This window comes from Podarcis cretensis (genome assembly GCF_951804945.1).
Source record: "Podarcis cretensis genome assembly, chromosome: 4".
NCBI lineage: Eukaryota > Metazoa > Chordata > Lepidosauria > Squamata > Lacertidae > Podarcis > Podarcis cretensis.
The window spans coordinates 76818501-76843154 of NC_137173.1; the positions used below are offsets into that span (position 1 = coordinate 76818501).

At 40.5% G+C, this 24654-nt stretch overlaps 1 protein-coding gene across 2 annotated transcripts in view; it reads right to left on the bottom strand.

Annotated features, from left to right (window-relative positions):
* The window catches only part of TBC1D8 (TBC1 domain family member 8), a 48891-nt gene that overhangs the window by 22481 nt on the left and 1756 nt on the right, over positions 1-24654 (bottom strand). The window contains exons 2-4 of one of the 2 annotated variants that reach the window (XM_079972508.1): positions 8264-8419; positions 2482-2600; positions 1268-1496 (exon numbers count right to left, since the gene is read on the bottom strand). In XM_079972508.1, the coding sequence (XP_079828634.1) occupies positions 1268-1496; positions 2482-2600; positions 8264-8419 (504 nt within the window). The remainder of the gene's footprint in view (positions 1-1267; positions 1497-2481; positions 2601-8263; positions 8420-24654) is intronic. The other variant, XM_079972509.1, reaches the window with a different exon arrangement.

Consider the following 24654-nt stretch of genomic DNA (forward strand, 5'->3'; position numbering starts at 1 on the left):
AATATAATGTTTCTAACCATGAACTGTTAGAAGGGGACGCAGGTGGCGCTGTGGGTTAAAGCCTCAGCGCCTAGGACTTGCCAATCGAAAGGTCGGCGGTTCGAATCCCTGCGGCGGGGTGCGCTCCCGCTGCTCAGTCCCAGCGCCTGCCAACCTAGCAGTTCGAAAGCACCTCCGGGTGCAAGTAGATAAATAGGGACCGCTTACCAGCGGGAAGGTAAACGGCGTTTCCGTGTGCGGCTCTGGCTCGCCAGAGCAGCGATGTCACGCTGGCCACGTGACCCGGAAGTGTCTCCGGACAGCACTGGCCCCTGGCCTCTTAAGTGAGATGGGCGCACAACCCCAGAGTCTGTCAAGACTGGCCCGTACGGGCAGGGGTACCTTTACCTTTACCTTTAACCATGAACTGTAACCAAGGTTTCTTCTTGGTTTACACAGCTTGTGGTTTGTCTGGATTCAAACAAACCACAAACCCATATTCAGACAACACACTAAGCCTTGGCTCACAGCAGTGCAGCAGCAGGACCAGAAGAGCAAAACAGCCACAATTTCCTTCCCAGGAACCCACAACTTGTGTCTTCATGAGAAGCCATAGTTTGGTCTAGTGACACATGCAACCTGAGCCTTAATTTACAAGAATGAGCAGAAAGTTCCCTGGTGGTTTGCTGTGTGTGTATATATGTGTGCATGTAGACAGAAATATGTGCACAAGTGTGTGTACATACACACACATCCCAGTACAAGGAAATGCTCCTTTTTGATTCACAAGCATTCTTTTTTGCTTTAATCACGTTATAATGACTTTACAAATATGTTTGCTTGACATTTTTTAAAACAGGATCAGAAAAATGCATGGAGCATAAGTCTACCAAAGGCTACTAGCCATGACAGATATTTTCTATCTTCACTGCCAGAGGCAGTATGCTTTTGAATACCAGTTGCTAGGAATTGCAAGTGGGTTATGTGGGTTCCCATAAGCATCTGGTTAGCCAGTGTGAGAACGCAATGCTGGATTGGATGGGCCTTTGGTCTGATCCAGCACAGCTACTGTTATATTCTTGTCCTGAATACCCAAAGTAAGAGTAGGTTACAAATCCAAATAAATGGTCTCTTATGAAAATGTGCCTACTTAAAATAGAGCTGGTCATCTCTGATTTAGCCAAAGGATGAAATAACTACACTTTTAACTTCTTCCTTAGGGAAACCAATTCAGCAGTTTGAAAAGCAAGCATACAAATCAGTGAGATGCATTATTGCTCATACTTACATTCCTTGCCGAGAAAGAAGGAATAGAAACAGAGGTGATTGATGCTGAGATAAAGCCATCCCTGCCGAGGAACTTTGCCCTTCCAGCAGCAGCATGAGTAAAAGGTTATCAGTTTCTCTGCCTCGGGGAAGTTAAATCTGGTCTCAAATTTCACTAGTGCTTCTCTGAACTTCTCAGGCTCCTCTTCCTGCTCAGCTAGCTTACTGCTGGTTTCTTCTGCTATTAACGCCTAGGTCAATGGCAAATTAATGCATTAGAGGAGAAACTGAAGTGACCACATGCAACTTAATAGTTACAAGCAACTAAATGATTTACAAGATTTGCTATTCAACTTACATTACATATTTAATAGCAACTAATAAATTAAAACTTGGTATTTGTATAGTGCTTTAAAGCAGGGGTGCTTAATTTTTGGCCACCCCACTGTTGGTGGACTTCAACTCCCATCATCCCTGAGTACTGGCTGGGCATGATGGGAGAAGGAGTACAACAACATGCGAGGACAACACGTTCCCCATCCTTTAGAACAGGGTTTTCCAAATCTGGGTCTCTAGCTGTTTTGGGACTACAACTCTCACCACCCCCAGCTACTAGGACCAATGGTCAGGGATGATGGCAACTGTAGTCCAAAAACAGCTGGAGACCCAAGTTTAGGAAATCCTGTTCAAGGTACAATTTCAATCATCCTGAAATTAAGTTGGTATTATCATCATAATACTCAAGAATGCAAAGCCACAATTCCTTAAGCGTAGAGTCTGATCATATACCAAATGGCTAATATGTTTCTGCTCCAAGAAATACCCTAGGGCAGGGGTAGGCAACCTAAGCCCCATGGGCCACAAGCGGCCCACAGGGGTCATTTAACCAGCCCACGAGCCGCCCCCGAACAGCACTGCCCGCTTGATGAGTCCCTGCCCGCTGCACTAAACCAGTGCAGCGCGGCACAGGGACTTGATTCCGCGGTGTCGGAAATCACATCTGTGCATGCTCAGACGCTGAAAATCGCAGATGCAGACGCTGGAAATTGTGTCTGCACAGACGCTGGAAATTGTGCCCACGTGCGCTCACGATCTATCCCAAGGAGGGATCTCTGCTGGAGTGAACCGGCCCAGGCAAGGTAAACCTTGCCGACCCCTGCCCTAGGGGAATAGATGTCTCTGCTCCTCAATACTGTTTTGCCCCTTATAAAACAAGTGGAAAGAATGAAGGCCTACCTTTATTTTACCTCTGACAAAGCTAACAATGTCTTCTTTATTATCAAATACAGACAAGGTGTGGAGTAGGTTTTGTTCCAGCCACTCCCAGTGATGATTTATTTCCTCGGTTGTGGCACCTGACATAAGAAAGGAAGAGAGGGGAGAACTGAGCAAGATACCAAATGTGGCAAGGAAAGTTTTCAAATTCAAAAGGAAAAATAACACAAAAGTATATTGAAAGTGAGTGTTGTACAAACAAATTCAGACCAATCCAAGAATCTGCAGTAACATACAAACTTTAGTAACAAACTGGCCATGACTTTTTCTGTTTTAGTAGTTTAATGCCTGCTTCAATAGCCCTTTGTAGATGCTTACCACTATTTAATGCAATTGGGGCAGCAGAACCTGTTATTTCACTTCTGAAGGTAGTCTCTGTTATGGTGAATTACTGTGGTATTTCTTCGGTTATTGTGACCTTTCATTACTGCGGTATTTTTTAAGCAGCAATATAAAAGCACTGAAATATTTAGCTGACTACCCAATCCATCAGGTAGACATAATTAAGGGATGGCTTCCTCGTAAAGACATTTTGAAGATGAAGCAACTTGGGTTATCTGACACCTGCCAAATCAGACCAAAAGCCTATCCTACTCCAGCATCCTGTTCCCCACTGTGTCCAGCCAGATGGCTCTAGGAATCTCACAAGCAAGACATGAGGGCAACAGCCCTTTCCTGGTGCTGCTACCCAGCAAAACACTTGAGGTATTGCTGAGGCACTATCTGCTGAGTTGACTCCAGACTCTTATTTACCAAAGTCTGGTCTATGGCTATGGCAGACTAAAGGGCAGAACAGACATATAATATTATGCTGAAAAAGGAACGGGCACTGAATACCATTTTGAGTGCTTGCCACATGATAACTGGAATGCCACACGAAGCCTCCCCGCAAGTAAATGCAGAACAAAACTAACACGTTAGGAACTAATGTTATAGCCTGGGTCACTTTGTGTTGTGCTCATTTTCTACTTGCAACGATATTTTCACGTAGGGGAGCATTCTGCAATGGTACAGTCCAATCTGCCACCACATTCTGCTATATGGGTAGGAAAGCCTTCTTACCCATACGGCAAGTAGAAAATGAGCACAACACCAAGTGACCCAGACAGAGACAGAGAGCAATAGAAAATGAATGCAAGAGCAAGATTACTACAAAGCAAACAACCATCCACCTACTTGCAGAGAATAAGTAAGGCTACAATCCTGTAGACATAGCAATAGATCCCACTAAATACAGTGGGATACAAACACCTAAAGTACCTAAAGTACTGTGTTGTGAATTAGCTGGATTACAGGAAGAGGAGGAAGTAACAGTCACCCTTTCCAGACCATTACCCCAAGTGACAGAGGAAAAAGAGAACATCTGAGGATGGTAGGGGGACAGGTAAACATAATCAGACCCAAGTACTGCAACCATTAAAGATACTGCATGTTGCCTCACACAGCAGAGATGATAAATATAGTTAAATATTTTTCCACTTTCCTCTGGTAGGTTTCCCACAGAGAATGCCAATTGCAAGGGAAACTTTCCAAGAGTTAACTTCCTCAACAGGAAGACCTCGTGATGGCTCTTGATAAACACTATTAATCAAGATAACTCCTGCTCAAACACATGCACACACACAAAAACATTAGTACTAAAAATGGCATTTGATAGCTTGCTTTTTTTGTTTTTTACAAAAGCTTGCATAGCATTGTTAGAAGCTGTGGAGCTGTATCTGACCAATGCTGAACTCAGTAACAAAACAAACAGAACTGCTGCCTCTTACAACACCTTTATATGAAAGAGAAGAGATGGAAGCAGAAAGCTTTCCCACGGAAGTATTTATACATGTATTGATTATGCTTTTATTCCTTAGTATGGGGAAGAATAAGGGGTAGGTAGGAAGGCCCTTATACAAAATTCGGAAGAGGCAAAAAGGGTTTGTTTCTTGATCATCCTTAAACTCAATATGAAACAGGGCAAATGTTTAATGCTAATGGAAGGGTTGATATTTTAGCAACTAATATGTTTTGTATTATGGGACGTGGGTGGCGCTGTGGGTTAAACCAGAGCCTAGGACTTGCCGATCAGAAGGTCAGCAGTTCAAATCCCCGTGACGGGGTGAGCTCCCGTTGCTCGGTCCCTGCTCCTGCCAACCTAGCAGTTCGAAAGTGCAAGTAGATAAATAGATACTGCTCCGGCGGGAAGGTAAATGGCATTTCCATGCGCTGCTCTGGTTCGCCAGAAGCAGCTTAGTCATGCTGGCCACATGAGCTGTACGCCGGCTCCCTCGGCCAATAAAGCGAGATGAGCGCCGCAACCCCAGAGTCGGTCACGACTGGACCTAAAGGTCAGGGGTCCCTTTACCTTTTATGTTTTGTATTATTAGCAGCTTTAAATTCTGTTGATCTTTTGTTTTATCACTGCAATCTGCTTTAAGTGACTTTCGAGCAAACAACAGTGACATATGGGCTAAGGTGTGTAAATTGACTGATAGATTATAGTTATATGCTTAATTTTACAACCAATTGGTTTGGAATTGTTTCATTTATTGGTTTCATGTTTCTGTATGCTGTAACTTGCCCCAAGATTGCTTTATGATGAAAGTATGGACATTAATTTTATAAATAAACAACATCTGCATGATACCACTGCCAGAGTCAAGTCTCTTTTCGCTTTCATTATGAGCTAAATTTCAACCACTTCTCTTTGTCCAGATTTTCACTCTGTTCCTCTTTCAATTCCATATGTAGTTATTAAATCAAACAGCTGAATTAATCATTTTGGATTTCCCCCCACTCACCCTCCTATCTCACTGTACAAGATAAGGAGAAAAAAAGATTAATTTCTACCTGCAACATAGCATTCAAGATTCCAAGCTGGAAATTGCAATTATTTTGGCATTACAATCATTGTGGCATTCCACAGAGTAGGTTTGCAGGATCAGAGGTTGAGAATCATTAAACAGTTCCAGGATGTACAAAATTCAAACTTTTCTATTTCGGCTGTATCTAAAGTTGTGTGGCAAATCTCATTACACTAACAATAGCAGCGTTGTTAGAAACAAGAACTATGAGAGGGCAAAAAAGGAAGATACATAACTGTATCTAGCATCATTACATTGGTCCAAGGAGGAGGAAAGGATGAAGGAGCAGTACAAGTAAGGGGGGGGGGCAACTGACATCTACATAATTATAATTATTTACAGGGCTGACCTCATCTTGCCTCTTACAGTACATTCTGAAGTAAAACAAAGATACCGGAATGCAAGATACACATGTATTATGTCAGTTATAAAAACATCACGTGTAACTAACTCATCATGTAACCCTTAAAAATACTTGAAATAGGAGGCATGGATTATTTCTGGCTTACCACTTATATTTTAAAAGAAAAGCGCTTTCCGCACATGTGTACCCTTCATTACCAACATAGTTACATATCTAAACCAAGCACAAAAAGATCTAGTCACTTGCAGTGAATGCAAGAGACAATCTTGGTGCTTTTGCCCTTCACTTTCTGCAAGAAGGTCAAAGAAGCAGTATGCAAAAATCGATCCTCCTGGCTGAGAGAGTCCACCTGTTGTTTTCCTGACTGCTATCGTCAAGCCTAGAAACGCTGGTTTGATGCTGCTGGTGGCAGCATGCAATGGCAAGCAAATTTAAATAATTTATGATCCAACTCCACACTATCTCACGAACCTCTATGTAGTCATAAAATTGCTTCAGCTGCATACTTATGATCGATACAACATTGATCCTATAACTATAAATTAGTATCCCACTAGCTATATAAATTAACTCATCATAATATTCTGCAGTGAAAAGGCCTTGATTTTCAAGCTCTAGTGAGGAGAAAGAAAGGGCAGGAGACTGATTCAAAGAGGGTGCTGTAATGCAGCATAGGAAGCTACACACTTTAGGGAGAGGGGACACAAGTATACAAACTGGGGCTGTTTACACGGCACTGTAAACCAGCCAGGGTTGCTGGTTTAATGTGTGGAGCAGTGTTCTGGTGCATGCTGCCTAATTGCTCCCACTTTACTCCTACTCTGTTGCAGGCTGTGGGAACAGGAAAGTGGTAACTTAGCCTGGATTTCAATTGCATCTGTGCCTGGGATTCTAGTTCTAAACCATGATAAGCCAGAAGTCCTTGTCTACAGTGATGTGAACAACAGACAAGGGAACCAAATATTATTAATGTTGCTTTCAAATAAGAAACTGAATCATGCTAGTAGCAAATGTGGCAAGGCAAGGAATCCTTTTAAACCCAAAGAAAGCAGTAAAATTCCCTACAGCCTTAAAAATACATTCTGCTAATCAAAGGGCTTGAGTAGCTTTAAGAGAAGAAAAAATCAGAGTATACTAAACTCACTTTCTCCGTTTTAACATACAGTCATACCTCGGGTTGAAGTAGCTTCAGGTTGAGCATTTTCAGGTTATGCCCCCCAGCGACCCGGAAGTAACGGAACACGTTACTTCCGGGTTTTGCCGCTCACGCATGCACTTAAAATGACGTCACGTGCATGCGCGGAAGCAGCAAATTGTGACCTGCGCAAGCACAGACACGGGTTGTGTTCGCTTCAGGATGCGAACGGGGCTCCGGAACTGATCCCGTTCGCATCCAGAGGTACTACTGTAATGACAAATAACAAGAATGGGTTGTATCCCATGCTGTTGATTCACTTGCACAACAGATTTTCATGTGTACAATGAACTTTCCTCTGCAGCCCCCTACACACCCTCAAAATCTGCTCCAGAGTGTTGGGGGACCCTACAGAGTAGCTTCTGTGGGTGCACAGGGACAGAATAGGGAGAGGAAGTCCTGTGGTGCAAATGGAACTAACTCCATGTGTGCAGTGTAAGATGCAACCCAATGTCTTCTGAGTGTATGTTACTTGTGTTAAACTTAAAACTGCTACTCTGAAAACCAAGAACATTTGCACCACTTCCAAAAGAATCCTAAGAATACGCTCTGTGTGAAAGGTGATGTGGGTTCTACCAAAATCCAATATGTAGCCCAGGCTTAGGCAAACTTTGCCCTCCAGATGTTTTGGGACTACAATTCCCATCATCCCTGACCACTGGTCCTGTTAGCTAAGTATCATGGGAGTTGTAGTCCCAAAACACCTGGAGGGCTGAGTCTGCCTATGCCTGATGTAGCCCTTTCTGCTTGGATCTGATTAGCCTTCAAGAAGTACCAAAGACTTATGGACATAAAGGGATTTCCAGAATACTTTCAAGGCCAAAGATAATCTATTTTACAATAATAACACTCATTCAGAAAATAGATAAAGAGACAAAGAACGATACACTAAAGCAGCCAATTTACTATAGAAGCCCCATGTAATGCATTTGTTGCTAGGCTGTACCATTTCAGGTTGTAGGGAGGGTCTGAATGTTTAAATACTATCAACATAAACTATTCCCTGCCCATGTATAGAAACTTACCATATCAGGGAGAAGATTATAAAGCTTCCCCCCACCCCTTTAACTGTTTCAGCAGTTCCCAGGATACAGAAATGTGCTTGCTCCAGTATGAAAAGCTACACCGCTTCCCACAACTGAAAGCTTTGGGCACTTCTAATGTTGTGTCAACAAGCATTTATATTACCCATACATGGAAGTTACAAATTATATGTTGGTTGTTAAATAAGCACTTATGCACACTGCTGTGTTATTAATTTGAGTTACCTTCAGCTTCTTGACATGCAAACCACAGCATGCTCAGACTTTATTTTTTGTCTGGTATGCAACTCACCAATGGCTATGGCCCAGTAAACTTCTGATCCATTCAATAACTCACCACATGCTATGGCAGAGTAAATAGGTGATCCTGGAACTTGAAGCAAAATTCGAAATGGAGCGACACGGGCATTAGAATCGAGCACAGCATCCAAAGCACCTACCAGACGACCTAAATAAATATACAAAGAAGAGGAAAACATGTTTTAGAAACAGAATATTCATTATCAGTCTAACCTTTTAAAATGAAAATTACATACTGCTCCTTCAAAATTGACTGACCTAAGAGAAATATGGGCAGAAAGATTAATAAAAGAAAGCAAAACAAAAAAACCCAGGTGTACTAAGTTTACAAGGTAGCATCTGATTTAAAAATTTGATCAAAGTTTGATAAATTCTGAAATACACAGTACTCTTCAGTCAGAACACTTAAACCTTGATTTTTTAAAAATAAAAAAAATAGTTCTCATTGAAGATAACAATTGGCTCTTGAGATGCATTAGTTCCAAGACATCACTACTGGCCTATTAAACTACTGTCAAGTCTGAAACTCCAATTCTCTCTATATGTCCAGGACTGAGTCTCATTGCCATATGCGCACACTGGGTATTTTTGTTGGGATTCAGACGTGCTAGTCAAGACATTTGATGCTTACAAGCCATTGTACTGATCCCCATTGGCTCACACAGCAAACCAAAGTACCTCATCATGAGCAGAACAGAGGAATGTTTCAAACTCCCATGTGACATGTTGCTTCTGCCCAAGTCCACCCACTGAGACTATGCCTTATGCTTCTGGTTTGATAGTAAACCAACAGAAGGGTCTTTAATTTCAGGGGGAATTACTTTCAAGCAAATGTCTGGAAGACTACAACCAGAGATGTGACAAAAATGACAAATCATATCAAAACACCTGTACTAGCATGGGATGGGGAACTAAAACCTACCTCACTGCAGAATACACATATACTTAAACTCAGCTAAAAGGATGAACTGTGGTTTTATTTTATTTTATTATTACAATAATTAGAAACCAGTTAATTGTCAAAAGTAGTATTCTTTGCACCCCTCAAAGCATTATAGCATCCTGTTGTTGGAAATCAAATGCCAGGCAGGCAGCCACTGTCAATCAACATACAGCACAGGCATAAGTTGTTTCAGTACCTCATCCTATATGATCTTAAAACTCAGACACAAGGATGCAGGCTTGACAAGTATCAAAACTGAATTCATCATGGAAAGTCACACATCTACCTACACTTCTCTTTTTTTATTGCATTTAATTCCTCTTCCTCCTACTGAATGACTAGACTCAGCAGCCAGTTCCTCGTTTTATTTTACTTCAAACTAACCTTTCCATCTTTGGTTAAAACACATGAAACCTTCTGTGTAAAAGGAATTCTCCAGTCAACAGAATCTGTGTTTCTGCATACTTGTTTTATTTTTTCCATTTCCCATTGTACAAATTTTACAAATTGAGAATGATTTTGTTATGGTGGCACTTCCCCAAAACCTTCCACCACATTAAATTTAAGGTGTAAAGAATCGTGTGGACAGGACAGTAATAATATATTTTGCTGGAAGCTGCCCAGAGATGGGCAGGGAATAATAATAATAATAATAATAATAATGTCAGAAAAAATAATTTCTGAATTGGCCCTTTACCCAAAAAATTGTGCTTGTTTTTGTAGGACATGCAGCACAATCATATACATGTATACTCAGAGGTAAGTCAAGAGTCCAGTGAGGCATACTCCCAAATATGTATGCATACGATTGCAGTCTCATGGTTGCAACTAATAAAGCATTCAAAGAAGGACAACTTTCTCCCTACTGTAGCCCTCAGAAGGGGCCTGTAAAGTGAGACAGAAGGAAGGGCTGGATAATTTCCCTTGCCTGATCATCACTGCAGAAGCACTACAACGGATAATGCACTTCATACATTTACAGCCCAATCCTGCACAATACACGTTTACTTAGAAGCCCTACGGGAGTGTTTCTCAAACACTGGGCTTGGGATCAGCAGTGGGCCATTTTCAGGTGGGCACCAGTGCCACAAACCACCCACTGCCTGCTCATTTCCCCACCCCATTTGCTGGCCGTGCCATAGTCTTCTGGTTGGATTGACTGCCCACATGCTGAATAAAAGTGGCCGAAAGACAAGAGAAGCTCGGTTGGAGGGAAAAGAGCCAAATCAGGTGCTGAAGGAAATTAGATAGAGGCTAACAACAACAATGTGGGAATAGAATGGAAGGACAGAAGGAAGAAAGCTGTTATGGTGGAGTAAAGGTAAAGGGACCCCTGATCATTAGGTCCAGTTGTAGGGTTGCCCGAGGGAGCCAGTGTACAACTTCCGGGTCATGTGGCCAGCATGACTAAGCTGCTTCTGGCAAACCAGAGCAGCGCACGGAAATGCCGTTTACCTTCCCACCAAAGCGGTACCTATTTAGCTACTTGCACTTTGACGTGCTTTCGAACTGCTAGGTTGGCAGGAGCAGGGACCGAGCAACGGGAGCTCACCCCGTCATGGGGATTCGAACTGCCGACCTGCTGATCGGCAAGTCCTAGGCTCTGTGGTTTAACCCACAGCACCACCCACGTCCCTATGGTGGAGTAAGAGACTGTAAAAAGAATGATTTTGTTTTGAGGTACATATATGAAACAAATTAAGTATGAAAGGTTAAGGGGAGAAGATGTGACAGGAGATGAGTAAAAATACTTTAAGTGGCATGTGGGCAGAGGGAAAATATAAAATTAAACGCCTTTTTCACTTAAAGTCTCTGGATTTTCAAATTCTGCCTAAAATGGAGAGGTTGAATCATGATACCTACACAACCAATGTCTGTTGTGTAGGTTTTCTTCAGTTTGCCTGAAGAAAACTGAACTATGAAATTCTATCTCCTTGCCCCAAGGAAATCGCAATTGTTAAGCAGAGATTAGATATCAGTGATGCCAGCAATTACCAGCTGATCAGGAAAAACTCAGCTTCCATCCACCACCATTTTGTTATTGGCACCACCCCAGCCTTCTACTTCATGAATTTGTCTAATCCTTTTTTTAAAGCCATCTAAGTTGGTGGCCATCACTACTTCTTGTGTAAGAGAATTATACACTTAAACTGTGTGCTGTGTTAAAGTCTTGTTCCTGGTCAGTCACCACCAGTTCAGACCCCATGAGGATATATGTGAAATTCAGATATATATTTTTGCCCCCCAACTGCAATATTTTATACTTGTTTACACTGAGTTGCATTTGCCATTTTAATGCCCATCCACAATCCCTTTTTAAAAATCACCCATAACATTTTGATCACATCAGCAAACTTGGCTACCTCACTGCTCACCCCTTTACAGTCTAAACCAGTGTTTCCCAAACTTGGGTCTCCAGCTGTTTTTAGACTACAACTCCCATCATCCCTTAGCTTTCAGGACCCGTGGTCAGGGATGATGGGAATTGTAGTCCAAAAACAGCTGGAGACCCACATTTGGGAAACACTGGTCTAAACCATTTAGGAACAAGTTAAAAAGCAATGGTCCCAATACCTATCCTTGGGGACTCCGCCTTCAACATTCCTCCATTTGGAGAACTGGCCATTTATTCTGGCTCTCTGCTTCCTTTTTTCTTAAAAGCAAAGGAACCCCTGACCATTAGGTCCAATCGTGGATGACTCTGGGGTTGCGGCACTCATCTCGCTTTATTGGCTGAGGGAGCCGGCGTTTCCGGGTCATGTGACCAGCATGACTAAGCTGCTTCTGGCAAACCAGAGCAGTGCACGGAAACACCGTTTATCTTCCCGCCGGAGTGGTACCTATTTATCTACTTGCACTTTGATGTGCTTTCAAACTGCTAGGTTGGCAGGAGCTGGGGCCGAGCAACGGGAGCTCATCCCTTCTGAACGGCAAGCCCTAAGCTCTCTGGTTTAACCCAGAGCCACCCATGTTTTCTTTTTTCTTAACCAGTTACTAATCCACAAGAGGACCTCTCCCCTTTTCCCACGCCTGCTAAAGTTTACTCAGGAGACCTCAAGTACAATGAGACATATTCACAACTAACTGCACATAGGATTTGTCTTGTTTCATTAAACTGAACTTTAAAGTTTAGTTTTAACTGGCTTGGAGTCTAAAAGGCAACAGAAAATCTAGAAACCTCTGTCTCACACCATTTTACACAAGACACCTGGTCAATGTATTGTGATGTTTAAAATATTGCCAAACCACCAAGGATTTGCACACCTTAGTAACAATGTTGAGAAATATCTATTTGGTTACTCCATCTGCACAATTCCAGTAATGTCTTTCCAGTTACTCAGCAGCAGCAGCAGCTCTGGGACTTCACATGCACCTGTTGAAAATACTTGATCTACTTCATTGTCCTCATTTACATCTGGAATATTAATGGCAATTGAAAATACAAGAAATCCTCTAAAGCAAGACTGACACAAGTTTTTCTCCTTAGATATCCTGTATTTCCAAACCTTAAAAAAAAACTAATATTTGAAGCATCTGTACACATTTTGCACTATCAAAATCCTGCAAACCATACTGTGTGTGCCCATTAAGTATCTATACATAAACCTGCAGGCAAGAGAAGGCTATTTACAGACCTTGCAACAGCACAGACAGTCCCTGCTTTACAAGGAGCTGCATGTAATCTGATATGCTACATAACTGCCTGATTAGGTCTGCTTACATTTTTTTAGCTTCTGTGCTAGAAAGCTGTGGCTGCAAGCAGAGGGTGGGGAGCATACATGCAGCCAAAGGGACTACAGAAAAGACTTTACAACCTGGAAAAAGGAGACAATGTGTGTACTTTTGTAAACCAAGAAAATCTTTAATTTTTTGTTTTAAGAGACTAAAGAACAGTTGAAGAAATCTTTGAAGTTTGAGCTGATGCAATAAAGAGACTGAGCTACCAATAAGGAAGTCCCAAGTTCAATTTGTGCTTCTGTTTCCTTAGGTGGCCTTGGGCAGCTTACTGTCTCACACCCTCCACCCCCTATTTGCCATATGGGGGATAATAATACTTATTAGACTTCCAGGGTTATTGCAAGGCAAGGATTGCAGATAGATAATGTAGTTTTCAAATATTCAAATTGCCAAGCTTTATTATTTCTACTTCAGCCACACACTCTGCTGAACCGGCAACGGTCTTATGTGTGTCTGTTTTAGTAACATGATTCTTCAGCTACGTGAAGCAGCAGGGACTTCAAAGACATTGAAACACCATGTGCATTTATTCCCATAAACACGATCTTCTAAGAATTCAGCCATTAAAGTTCTGGTGGAAAATATGGCTTTAACGTATCTCTTCTGAGGAAAAAAAGTGACGAGAACACTTGACATTTTATTTGAAAAAATTCTGGAAGGGTAATGATATTAGTCTATTTCAAATAACAAAAAACTGCACAGCCTGCTACATTAACTATTTTACATTCAATTTAATCTCAGTTACATAAACACACACTCCAATGGAAGAAGGGATACAGACTGTGATAATCGTATTAGTTGAATAAGATGTCATTAATTTTTATTCAGCTTTCAGAATACTAGATTCTGCAGTTTGAAAAGTATCTTTACTCTTATTTCTTATCCTATGTAGTTAGAAAGTATCACAAGACCATTATAGTTCATAAATATGACAATCACACATTTTTGTATAATTAATTGCATACATGAACATCAGTATAAAATATACTTGAGATTTTAAAGTTCCCAAACCCAAACGAAGCTTCCAGTCCTCCAGTAATTAAATTGTCCTCTTCAAACAGCTACCCCACCTCATATTAGCTAACCACATTTAATCCACAAAACCTTACTTTTGTCAAATTCTCCATAGGCAGTATCAAGTATGCTTTACTATTTTAATGCCAGAATTATTTTAAAGGAAAAGCAGCTCAAATTGTGTGGTTTCTCTATATACAGGAGATCATTAACAAACCTTCTTTCTTCCACTGAAGACAACAACTACCTACCTTTGAACCACGGTCAAGGTAGCTGCAGCACTCACATATTCTTAAATTTTGACTTGGTGCTCACTTTAGCCAGGGTTTCAACATACTCATGATAAAGCAGTCATGGGGACATTTTATCTTGAGTAGCAGAGAGGAATTCAACATTGCCATTCAACTCACTTTAGCAAGGTACTTGTTGTTTTGAAAAAGAACAATTAGTGCTTGGATTATAGGGGGCAAGGTAGGGGAATCCTTAATAAATCTCAGAAACCTCCCTCTGACTCAGGGTGGTTAAAACCTAAAACATCCACCCAATAGCCTTTTGAAAATAGCAGCTAAAGACAGCATATTAAACACCCACCTGTTAGCCAAAGGAGATCAAGAATCCAATGCAGGTAAATGAGTGAGCTGGTGAAAGAAAAACAGATCACTTCATTTCATCTGCCAATTCAGTTGGCTTCTTTGGCAATGGCAGAGGAAGAAAAGCCCCTTCCCTTTGTAACCAACACAGAAATGCAGTGAGCTGGTGGAGGATAATGGATCTCTCATCCCAGTCCTCTTGGGAAAAGGCAATAAAAAAAATCAGCCCACCAACCAGCTGCAGCTAAGAGGGCTTTTCCTCCTCTGCAGCCAGTATGGAAATGGGCTGAGAGCCTCTTGGCATGCTAACAAATTTATTTTGGAGGATAGTAACTTTTGTGGCAGGGGACGCGGGTGGCGCTGTGGGTTAAACCACTGTGTCGCTTGGGCTTGCCAATCGAAAGGTTGGGGGTTCGAATCCCCGCGACGGGGTGAGCTCCCGTTGTTCGGTCCCAGCTCCTGCCAACCCAGCAGTTCGAAAGCACACAGTGCAAGTAGATAAATAGGTACCGCTCTGGTGGGAAGGTAAATGACGTTTCCATGAACTGCTCTGGTTTCGCCAGAAGCAGCTTAGTCATGCTGACCACATGACCCGGAAAAACTGTCTGCAGAAGCGGACAAATGCTGGCTCCCTTGGCCTGTAAAGCGAGATGAGTGCCGCAACCCCAGAGTCATTCATGACTGGACTTAATTGTCAGGGGTCCCTTTACTCCACCATAACAGCTTTCTTTCTTCTATCCTTCCCTTCTATTCCCACATTGTTGTTGTTAGCCTCTATATAATTTCCTTCAGCATCTGAATTGGTCCTTTCCCCCCGATTATATTATTGCTCACCATAAGCAAATTGCATGTTCAATCCAATAGCAAGCAGTCTCACCCCAAGCAGTGGTGAAAACCAGTGGTGGTACGGTAGTTAACAGTGTCAGATTAGGACTTGGGAGACCAGCGTTCAATTCCCCACTCGGCCATGAAGCTCACTGGGTGAACTTGGGCCAGTCATTGCCTCTCAGCCTAACCTACCTCACAGGACTGTTGTGAAGATTAAATGAGGAGTGAGGGAACAGTGAAAACACCTTGAGCTCCATGGAGAAAAGGGGAGGATATAAATGCAAAAAATAATTAAAATAAGTAACCTGAAAGGCAGTCCAACTCTGATCTCAGTTTCAACTAGAAGACACAAAAGTTTACACAAAAGATATCACAAAATCATAGAACTGTAGAGTTGGAAGGGACCTCAAGCGTCATCTAGTCACCCCCTGCAATGCAGGAATTTTGGCTAAAGCATCCATGACAGATGGCCATCCAACCTCTACTTAAAACCCTCCACAACTCTCCCGAGGGAGACCATTCCACTATCAAACAGCTCTTACTGTCAGAAAACACTTCCTGATGTTTAGTCAGAATCTCCTTTTCTTGTAACTTGAAGTCATTGGTCCGAATCCTACCCTCCAAGACCAAGAGAAAACAAGCTTGTTCCCTCTCCCATGTGACGGTCCTTGAGATATTAGAAGATGGCTAGCATATCTCCTATCAGTCTCCTCTTTTCCAGGCTAAACCAATATCCTGCTATTGGTTTCGTAATAACTGTATTTGTGCCTTACTTCCCCTACCTTGACATAGACATAGCCATGCATTTTGAAAGCAAGTTCATTTTTTAAATGATATTAAAGATAAGCAACTATATGAAAGTCATAACTGAGAGAGAAAAATGAGAGCAAGTAACTAAAGAGGTTTCAGGGTTACAAAATCTTGTAGTCTTCGGGCCCCCGTCTCTCCAATGCCACACAGTGAGTTCAGAAAACCTGTTTAACCAGCTGCCTTAGTCTTTACCTTACAAAAGACAATACCCTGAAGAGCCTGGACCAAGGGGTGTGTGTTGGGGGGTGGAGAGCAACTATGACAAAAGTTTTAATAGGATCTAGGATGTACAGATGTTTTTAAAGTCCTCACAACACTTTTTCTAAGGACCAATAATAGCACTGTTTTCAATTTAAATTTATGCTGTCATACTTGGATCTCCTAAGGTAAAAAGCTGAAGACAGAAATTATAGCCCCAATATTTCCAGGCTAAATGTGAAAAAGGTCTCATATGTAGAGAATCACAGCTAATAATAATAATAATAATAATATTTTATTCATATCCCACCCATCTGGCTGGGTTTCCCCAGCCACTCTGGGTGGCTCCCAACAGAGGACTAAAAACAGAAAAAAACATCAAACATTAAAAACTTCCCTAAACAGGGCTGCCTTTAGATGTCTTCTAAAAGTCAGATAGTTGTTTATTTCCTTGACATCTGATGGGAGGGTGGGCGGGCTCCACTACCGAGAAGGCCTTTCTGTGGACAAAAGGAGGGAGGGAGTGAAAAGAACCCAAATTCCAGGATTTTTTTTAAAGCATACTTTACTTTTTAGACGTGTCAGCTTTTTACAAGTGTATAGGATATGAAGCATTAGGGTAAGACTTTCACATTTAAAAAACAACTTAGGTCCAAATTAGGTGAGCCACAAATTGCTTGTTCAATGTATTCCATGGAAGAAGCTATGCAAGGCAACTTGAGAGCCCAGCACAACTGTAGGGAAGATCCCCATTCCAAGGCAGAGGAAGACTGGCTTTGTCACTATGGTGTAACTAAGCATCTCTGAGCACCTACGTGACAACAACAGGGCACTCCCACGGGAGATGCACCTCTTTCATAAAAAAGAAATAATAGTCACTACCTCCGTGATCTCCCTGGCTTTGAAACCAAAGTCATAGCTACAGAATTTCTTTAGAGTAGCAAAGTATCACTCCAAATCTGCTGGTCTCTCCCAGTAACTCATCCTGGTTATTATTCCTATTCTCAAATTGGATAAACCTGCAATGGAAACTATCCTGAGTTTTCAAAACACTTAGTAACTTCCAAAGTTCTAATTTAAGTATATTGTTAGCGTCAAGATAAAGTGTGAGAGAAATGATAAGGCGGAAATAAAATTAAAAACAGGCCTATATCGCTTCTGAAGTTACCATAGTTTCAGTAATTCACCATGTACAATAGATATAGTATAGACATTTCGCCAATACCTCCTTCAGTGAAAGACCTGTGGTAGAGAAGTGACTGGGTTGAGAAAGGGAAAAAAGGATCCCATAAAGAAGGTGGTGGTTCATGGGAAGCATTGCTGAGAAAATATTTATAGTAGAGTATGCAAAACTTGTGGCTTTTTCTACTAGTCTCACTTCATGTAAACTAAAACCAATAAAAATTACATGAGAAATTTTGGTATCCTTCCGAATAGTTATCTGTGTTTCTTACTGCTGCCTTGGCTGATGACAAAGTATTATAATTTGCACCCCAGTTATACTTCGTAAGTTATCAACTTCAGGTGGAGTTCTGAAGGAAAACAGGCGATCCTATTACCGTAAGTATTAACTCTTAAGATGTTACAGTTAAAGATACAAATCAAAGAGTGATTAAGGAAATTTTTCTCATCTCTGAATTCCAGTAACAGACAGGTTTAGAATTAACATTTTGAAAAGCCATGAATACTCCAAAGTTATTTGTAAGCATAGTTTTCTGTGATGAAAGGAAAATATTATAAAGCTTTTGAAAAGGGTCATTAATAAGAAAATTAGGACCATATTGAAATATTTTAATCAATTTCTACCAATAGTATCACATTGTCCTCCCTTGTATAATAACTTCATAAAAACAGTAATAAGATGTAACTAAGTTTTTGATATTTTGAAACATAAAGAAAACAGAACAATAGTCTGTAATAATGCTACTTTATTTTTGATAGCTACGTATCACTGTAGCACCAACTTGGAAAAGACATAATTACATAATATAATTTGGGAAAGGGTAAGGAGAGGAAAAAATAAAGCACAAGCACTAAGAAAAGGAAACTACCATGGAAGGCAACTCTCAAGGAAGAACAAAATGACTCTATCAAAATCAAGATAATAAAAAAGCCCAACACTTTTTAATATAATGTTAACTGGGAGCAACAAGATCTGACATTCCAAAATAAGGATAAAATCCTTTCTAAAAGCAATACCTCCCAAATAACCTTCTCTGAAGGAAAGATATAAGATACCTCTACTCCCAAGGAAGATTTTATTGAAATGTATTGGATTTTTAAAATAATGTTGATTCTGGTAGAATAACATTTCCTATCTAGCTGCAGCTTATTTGAGGCTTGTCTCTTTTTTGTGATAACTAGGTGCACAAACCTTAAAGTCAAGAACTGGGATTTAAGTCAATTTATACACACTAACTTCACATGGACTAACTAACATGTTGATCAGCATCAGAGAATCAAGGCTGCTTCTAGACTGGTGGCTCCTAGCTCTACCTACTATCAGATTATTGCTCTTCCACTATAAGCTGCAAGTGGAACTGCAGTTTACTTTCCAAGCTGGCATCACACCTAACCCCTGTGACAGGTACTTCATCACCCTAATTTTTAAATCAGTATTTTAATTAGACCTAAAATACTTTTATGCCTATTTCATTTTATGAAAGAAAGGTATATACCACCATAATGGTGATGAACTTCTCATCTTTCCTCCCATGTGTTCCCCTGAAAGCAGTATCTCTGTCTGGAATTCTCCAATTTTGCTTATTCTCATCTCACAACACCTTTTAATGTGTTTGGTTTCAAAATACCTTTCCTTTGCTGGCAGCAATATTGCTTCCAACAGCACAATCCTACACATATCTACTTGGAAATGTGCATCATTGGGTTCAATGGAGTTTATATCATATTATAAAATTGCAGCCTAATTGTTCTGGATGCAGAGAAATGTCCCTAAGGATCTTACTTCTGCGGGGGGCAGGGCGGAATGACTTCTTATGCTTCTTATCTAGACTTGAGATTTAATCAGACAGAACAATTGTTTGAGTGGACTAGACCATTTGACAAATTCTTCTCTTTAAAACGAAATTTAAAAATTCCTTCCAGTAGCACCTTAGAGACCAACTAAGTTTGTTATTGGTATGAGCTTTCGTGTGCATGCACACTTCAGATACTTCTTCAGACAGAGAGAGAGAGAGACAGACAGACAGACAGACAGACAGACAGACAGATGCAAAGGACAAAGTTCTTTGACCTTTAATAGCTTTGTAGAAGGTATTTTGGTAGGTGTGGCTTTTTACAACTGCATAACAGGCTCAACCAGCAAAAAACCCTCCTTTTGTGCTACTATTAAAAACATAGAAGCCCCATCTTCTTTTACATATAGTCACCCTAAAAAGAGGTGAAAAACCAGGCATATGGTAAAAAAGTGAAGTGGAATTAAATGTGGGTCTTGGATCTGAGAAGTTGAAGACTATAAGGCTAAATTACTATTTATAATCAACAGTTTGGGTGTGGAGAATCTTGACATTTTGTAATGATCAGTATTAGATTTTATCTGTGGAACTGTTTCCATTGCTAAGGACATGCCTATGATAATAAAAAAGGAAATAAACTCCCTAAAGGATCAGTTGAAATAAAAGGCACATGCTATAAATAGACATTTTTACACAAGAAAAGTTTATAAACCTAAATAAAACTAGAAACATTAGCCATTAAGGAAGTTTAGGAAGACTATCAAAGGATTTGGGCTGAATTACTAAATCACCATGTTATTCTGAACTTAAACTTATGGAGAGATCAGGTGACAAGATTCCCCCCCCCCAGACTGCAAAACTAATGAGTACATAAACAAAATTTAAAACGGGGGGGGGGGGGAGGGAGGCTTTCATTATTTATTTATGGCTGGGATTCATGTTAACCTTTTATTGATTTCTAGTACTGATGATTAAAAATAATGTTTTTGTTCTATTTATCTATATCCTTACAGTCGAATTTAGATTTAAGCAGCACAAGTGGAACGTACTTCTGAGTAAATACACATAATTGTGCTGCTAATCACTCAAACTTCTGTATAAAAAAAGAATGCCATTAAATTAATATTATGTACTCTTTTCCACAGTGAACGCCAAAGATGGAAAATATTTTTGTTCTAGAACACTACCATTGTTTTGTTCATTTGACTCTTATTTTGAGAGTGTTTTCTTTCTGGGACAGAAAACAAATGGAGAATAAAAGGGCAATTTGATAAGACAAAGCTAAAACCCACTTGGACTGCCTAAGGCAAACCATATAGTAGCTTCCATAAAAACCCCAAAAAGTATGATCTACCAAAGCAACTTTATTTTTCAACTTCACACCCTTAGGCTCAATGGCACAGTCATAACGTTTGTCAGTTATTAAGATACTTCAGTCATTGGTCGGGGCCTAACTCTAGCAGCTGAGAGACTATTTTTAGATCTGAAAATTAATCTCTCTTAACACAGCAATTAAAAGGGGCAAATGGAAAAGAGAGAACAAACAACCAATTCTATGTATATTCCGTGGGAGAGCAAAAGAACGTAGTGAAATACGGAGACCAGTAAAAACCTCCCAGACAGGTTAAGCAAAGGCATAGCTTTGAAAGTGAGATACTGGGAGCACTGGTAATTAAAAGTTCAATAGTAAAGTTCAACAAGTCAAAAAGGTCCACATCAAGTCTGACTCATGCATGCCTTATGAGACTTCTAATGTCAAACACCATTTCATCAAAAATGTGTCTCAAAATTCTACAAATGTGTTATGCTTTACCCATTTCAATGAATGTAGACTGTTGTTTCTTGTTTCTACATTACGTTTCCCTTGTTTCTACTTTTCATTTCATCACTAACACAGCAAGTAAACCCAATATAATGGTATCAAAACCACAGAGTGCCGTATACTTTTTATTATGAAACACATATACATCATGTTGAGTGCCTCTGGAAAACCAGGTTTGATGCTTAAATTCTACCAACTCAAAATTAAGGGCTCGAGTCAATCAAAGATAAAAACTGTTAAGCACAACACATTTCAGACCAAACCTAAGTAACGGATTGGAGACTCTCATCATCCCTGAACATTAGCCAAGCCAGCTGATGCTGATGAAAGCTGAGCCCAAAAACACCTGAAAGGGCCAAAGCTTCCCCAACCCCAATTTAAGTACACCTAACCATCCCAATATGCACACTATTCTTGTTGGTTTTTTATGGTATATAAAAGCAAGGGAAAGGAGTAGGAGATCTGGAGCTCCTAGGCTGCCTCCTTATAACACCAGTGGGAGAAAAGAGTGGTGGTAGGGATGGTATTTTGGCCTTTTCTTTAGGGGAGGGGGAAGAGTAATGAGATGATTTGTTGGAAAAGGAAATACAGCATTTAGCTCTGGGAAGGAAATAGATTTAGAGTGGAATCTGGCCAACCAGATGTCTCTGGAAGCTCACAAGTAAGAGCAGGCAAAGGAACTTCCCTTTTGATCGTCTCTAGTATTCAGATGTATACTGCCTTTGGAGAGAGATTCCATTTCGCTATCACAGGTAATAAGCATTATTTTCCAAGAATCTCTCATTCATTTTGTAAAGCCTTCTTAGTTTGTGGACATTGCCATACCCTGAGGCAGTGAATTCCATCAGTTCAATTATGTGGAGTGCAGCTTAATTTCATGTATCTGATGGAGCAGATTGTGGTCCAGGAGCAATTCAGAGCATGGCACTGCAGTAAATGTTGGGTTGGGAGTGGGTACAGAACATTATGTTTAGGGGTTTGGTAATCAGACCCCAACTATGGGCGGTATTTAACTAAGTTTCATTCAGAATAGATATACTGAAATCCATGGACTTAACTGAGTCAGGTTCATTAATTTCAATGGATCCACTCCGAGTAAAAATTAGTTGAATGCCACCCTATCTTCTGTAGTCAGTTTATGCTTAAGAGGCTTGTCTCTCAGGCTTGACTGCTTGCCTTCTGTAAGTGTGTTGTTTTGTTAGTCTGAACAGCAAATGTGAGGTCAAAGGTACAGCCAATGGCATTTAGGGCCCAGACAGTATCTTCTATTCTATTTTGTGGCCTTAGGTAAGGCACTTGCTTTCATCTTGTTCAACATTCTAGACTGCCTCAGACCACTGGCGCATCTATTTTGGTATTATCTACCTCCCAGACTGTGATTCGTGGACCACCAGTGGTCTGCAGCATATCCATATTGATTTCTACATTTTTATTGTTTCTTTTTAAATATTGTGTTTTATCGCATTACAATTTGAGTTCTATGGGAATGTCAATGCAATAAATTACAATTACAGATAGGTAGCCGCGTTGGTCTGTTATCTGAAGAAGTGTGCATGCACACAAAAGCTCATACCAAGAACTAACTTAGTTGGTCTTCAAGGTGCTACTGGAAGGAATTTTTTTATTTTGTTATAAATTACAATATGTAAGATATAAAAGCAGCAATAAAAATACTATTTAAAATCATCTTGTGCAGCACATTACAACTGCTGCAACAGACAGAAAAATAATCAAGTGGCCCACTGAGACCATCAGCAATTTTCAAGAGGTCTCTGGGAGGAAAATAATAGAATCCTAGAATAGTAGAGTTGGAAAAGTGTGGAAACCACTAGTCTATGCCAGTAGTCTTCAATATTTTCAGACCTGGCACTCACCTTTAACCCAAACATGCATTCTCAATTTTTTTTTTTTATAATAATTTTTATTAGTTTTCCAATTTTAAAACAAAACAATAACGACAACATAAAAACATCCACCAATACAAACAAACACACAAATATAAATTCTTAACCTCATTTTCATAAGCCTCCTTTCTCGGACTTCCCCATACCTCACCTTTTTTGCATCCTTTATTTTAACAATTGTTCAGCAACCCTTCTTAGCCAATTAAATATAAATTCATTCTCCTTTTCAATTTCACCCTAAACTAAACACAATTCTACGTCTTCCTCTCCCTCAGCATTTTAGCACTCCTCAATTTTATAATAACTCTTAAGATATATTTTAAGATATATTTTAAGATATATTTTAAACTTCTTCCAATCTTCTTCCACAGTCTCTTTCTCTTGGTCGCGGATTCTGCCGGTCATTTCTGCCAGTCCCATAAAGTCAATCACTTTCGCCTGCCATTCCTCCAGCGTGGGTAGCTCTTGTGTCTTCCAATACTTTGTCTTCCAATACTTTGCTTTGTGTCTTCCAATACTTTGCTAGGAGAATCCTTGCTGCCGTAGTAGCGTACAAAAAGAAGTTCTTATCCTTCTTCGGCACCAGTTGGCCGACCATACCCAAGAGAAATGCCTCTGGTTTCTTGTGAATGCATTCTCAATTTTTTTTACCATGTATCTGTATGCTGGAAGTGCTGTATTGCAGCCCATCTGAGATCAGACTGCAACCCAGTAGTGCACCCTAACCCACCAAGTGGACACCAATAGTCTGACTGGCAGCGGCTCTCTGGGGTTCAGATAGGGCTCATTCCCCAATTCTACCCTGGAGATGCTGTGGACTGAAGCTGCAACTTTCTGCATGCAAAGCAGATACTCTACCACTGAGCTATAGGTCCAGATGTTGTAGGACAGACTGGACTACTAGCATGTGTTGTAGGACAGACTGGACTACTAGCATTCCCACATTTTGAAAGCACTAACTTACCCTGCTGCATGTTCAGTGTGATTTAATTGCATTACAGGCTGGACCTGCACTGGGCCATAAAAGTTATTATTAACAACTGTTGCTTAAAAAAAATAGAACGATCTGCACTGCTTATTACTACAAGTACAGTGGTACCTCGGTTTAAGAACAACCCTGTTCATGAACTATTCGGTTTACAAACTCCGAAGTAGTTTCCTGGTTTGTGAACTTTACCTCAGTCTAAGAACTGAATCTGAATGGTGGAAGGGCACTGGCAGTGGGAGGTCTCGTTAAAGAAAGTGTGCCTTGGTTTAAGAACGGTTTCGGTTTAACAACGGACTTCCGGAACAGATTAAGTTCATAAACTGAGGTACCACTGTACTCAAATGTGAAGAAAGTCCCAGAAGCGTAATAGCTTGGTCTCCTGAAAAAGTTGTACTGGTACTTCAAGGTTAGAAATACTTATCTAGCCTGATTGCTACACAGGCATCCTGTATTGGAATTGTGCCTGTGGTTACCCAATAGGGGAAAATCAAAGGGACTTTCAGAAGGAAAGCCAGTAGGCCATTATCTTCCAAAGCACCAATATATTAACAGAAATGTCAGCATAATTAAACA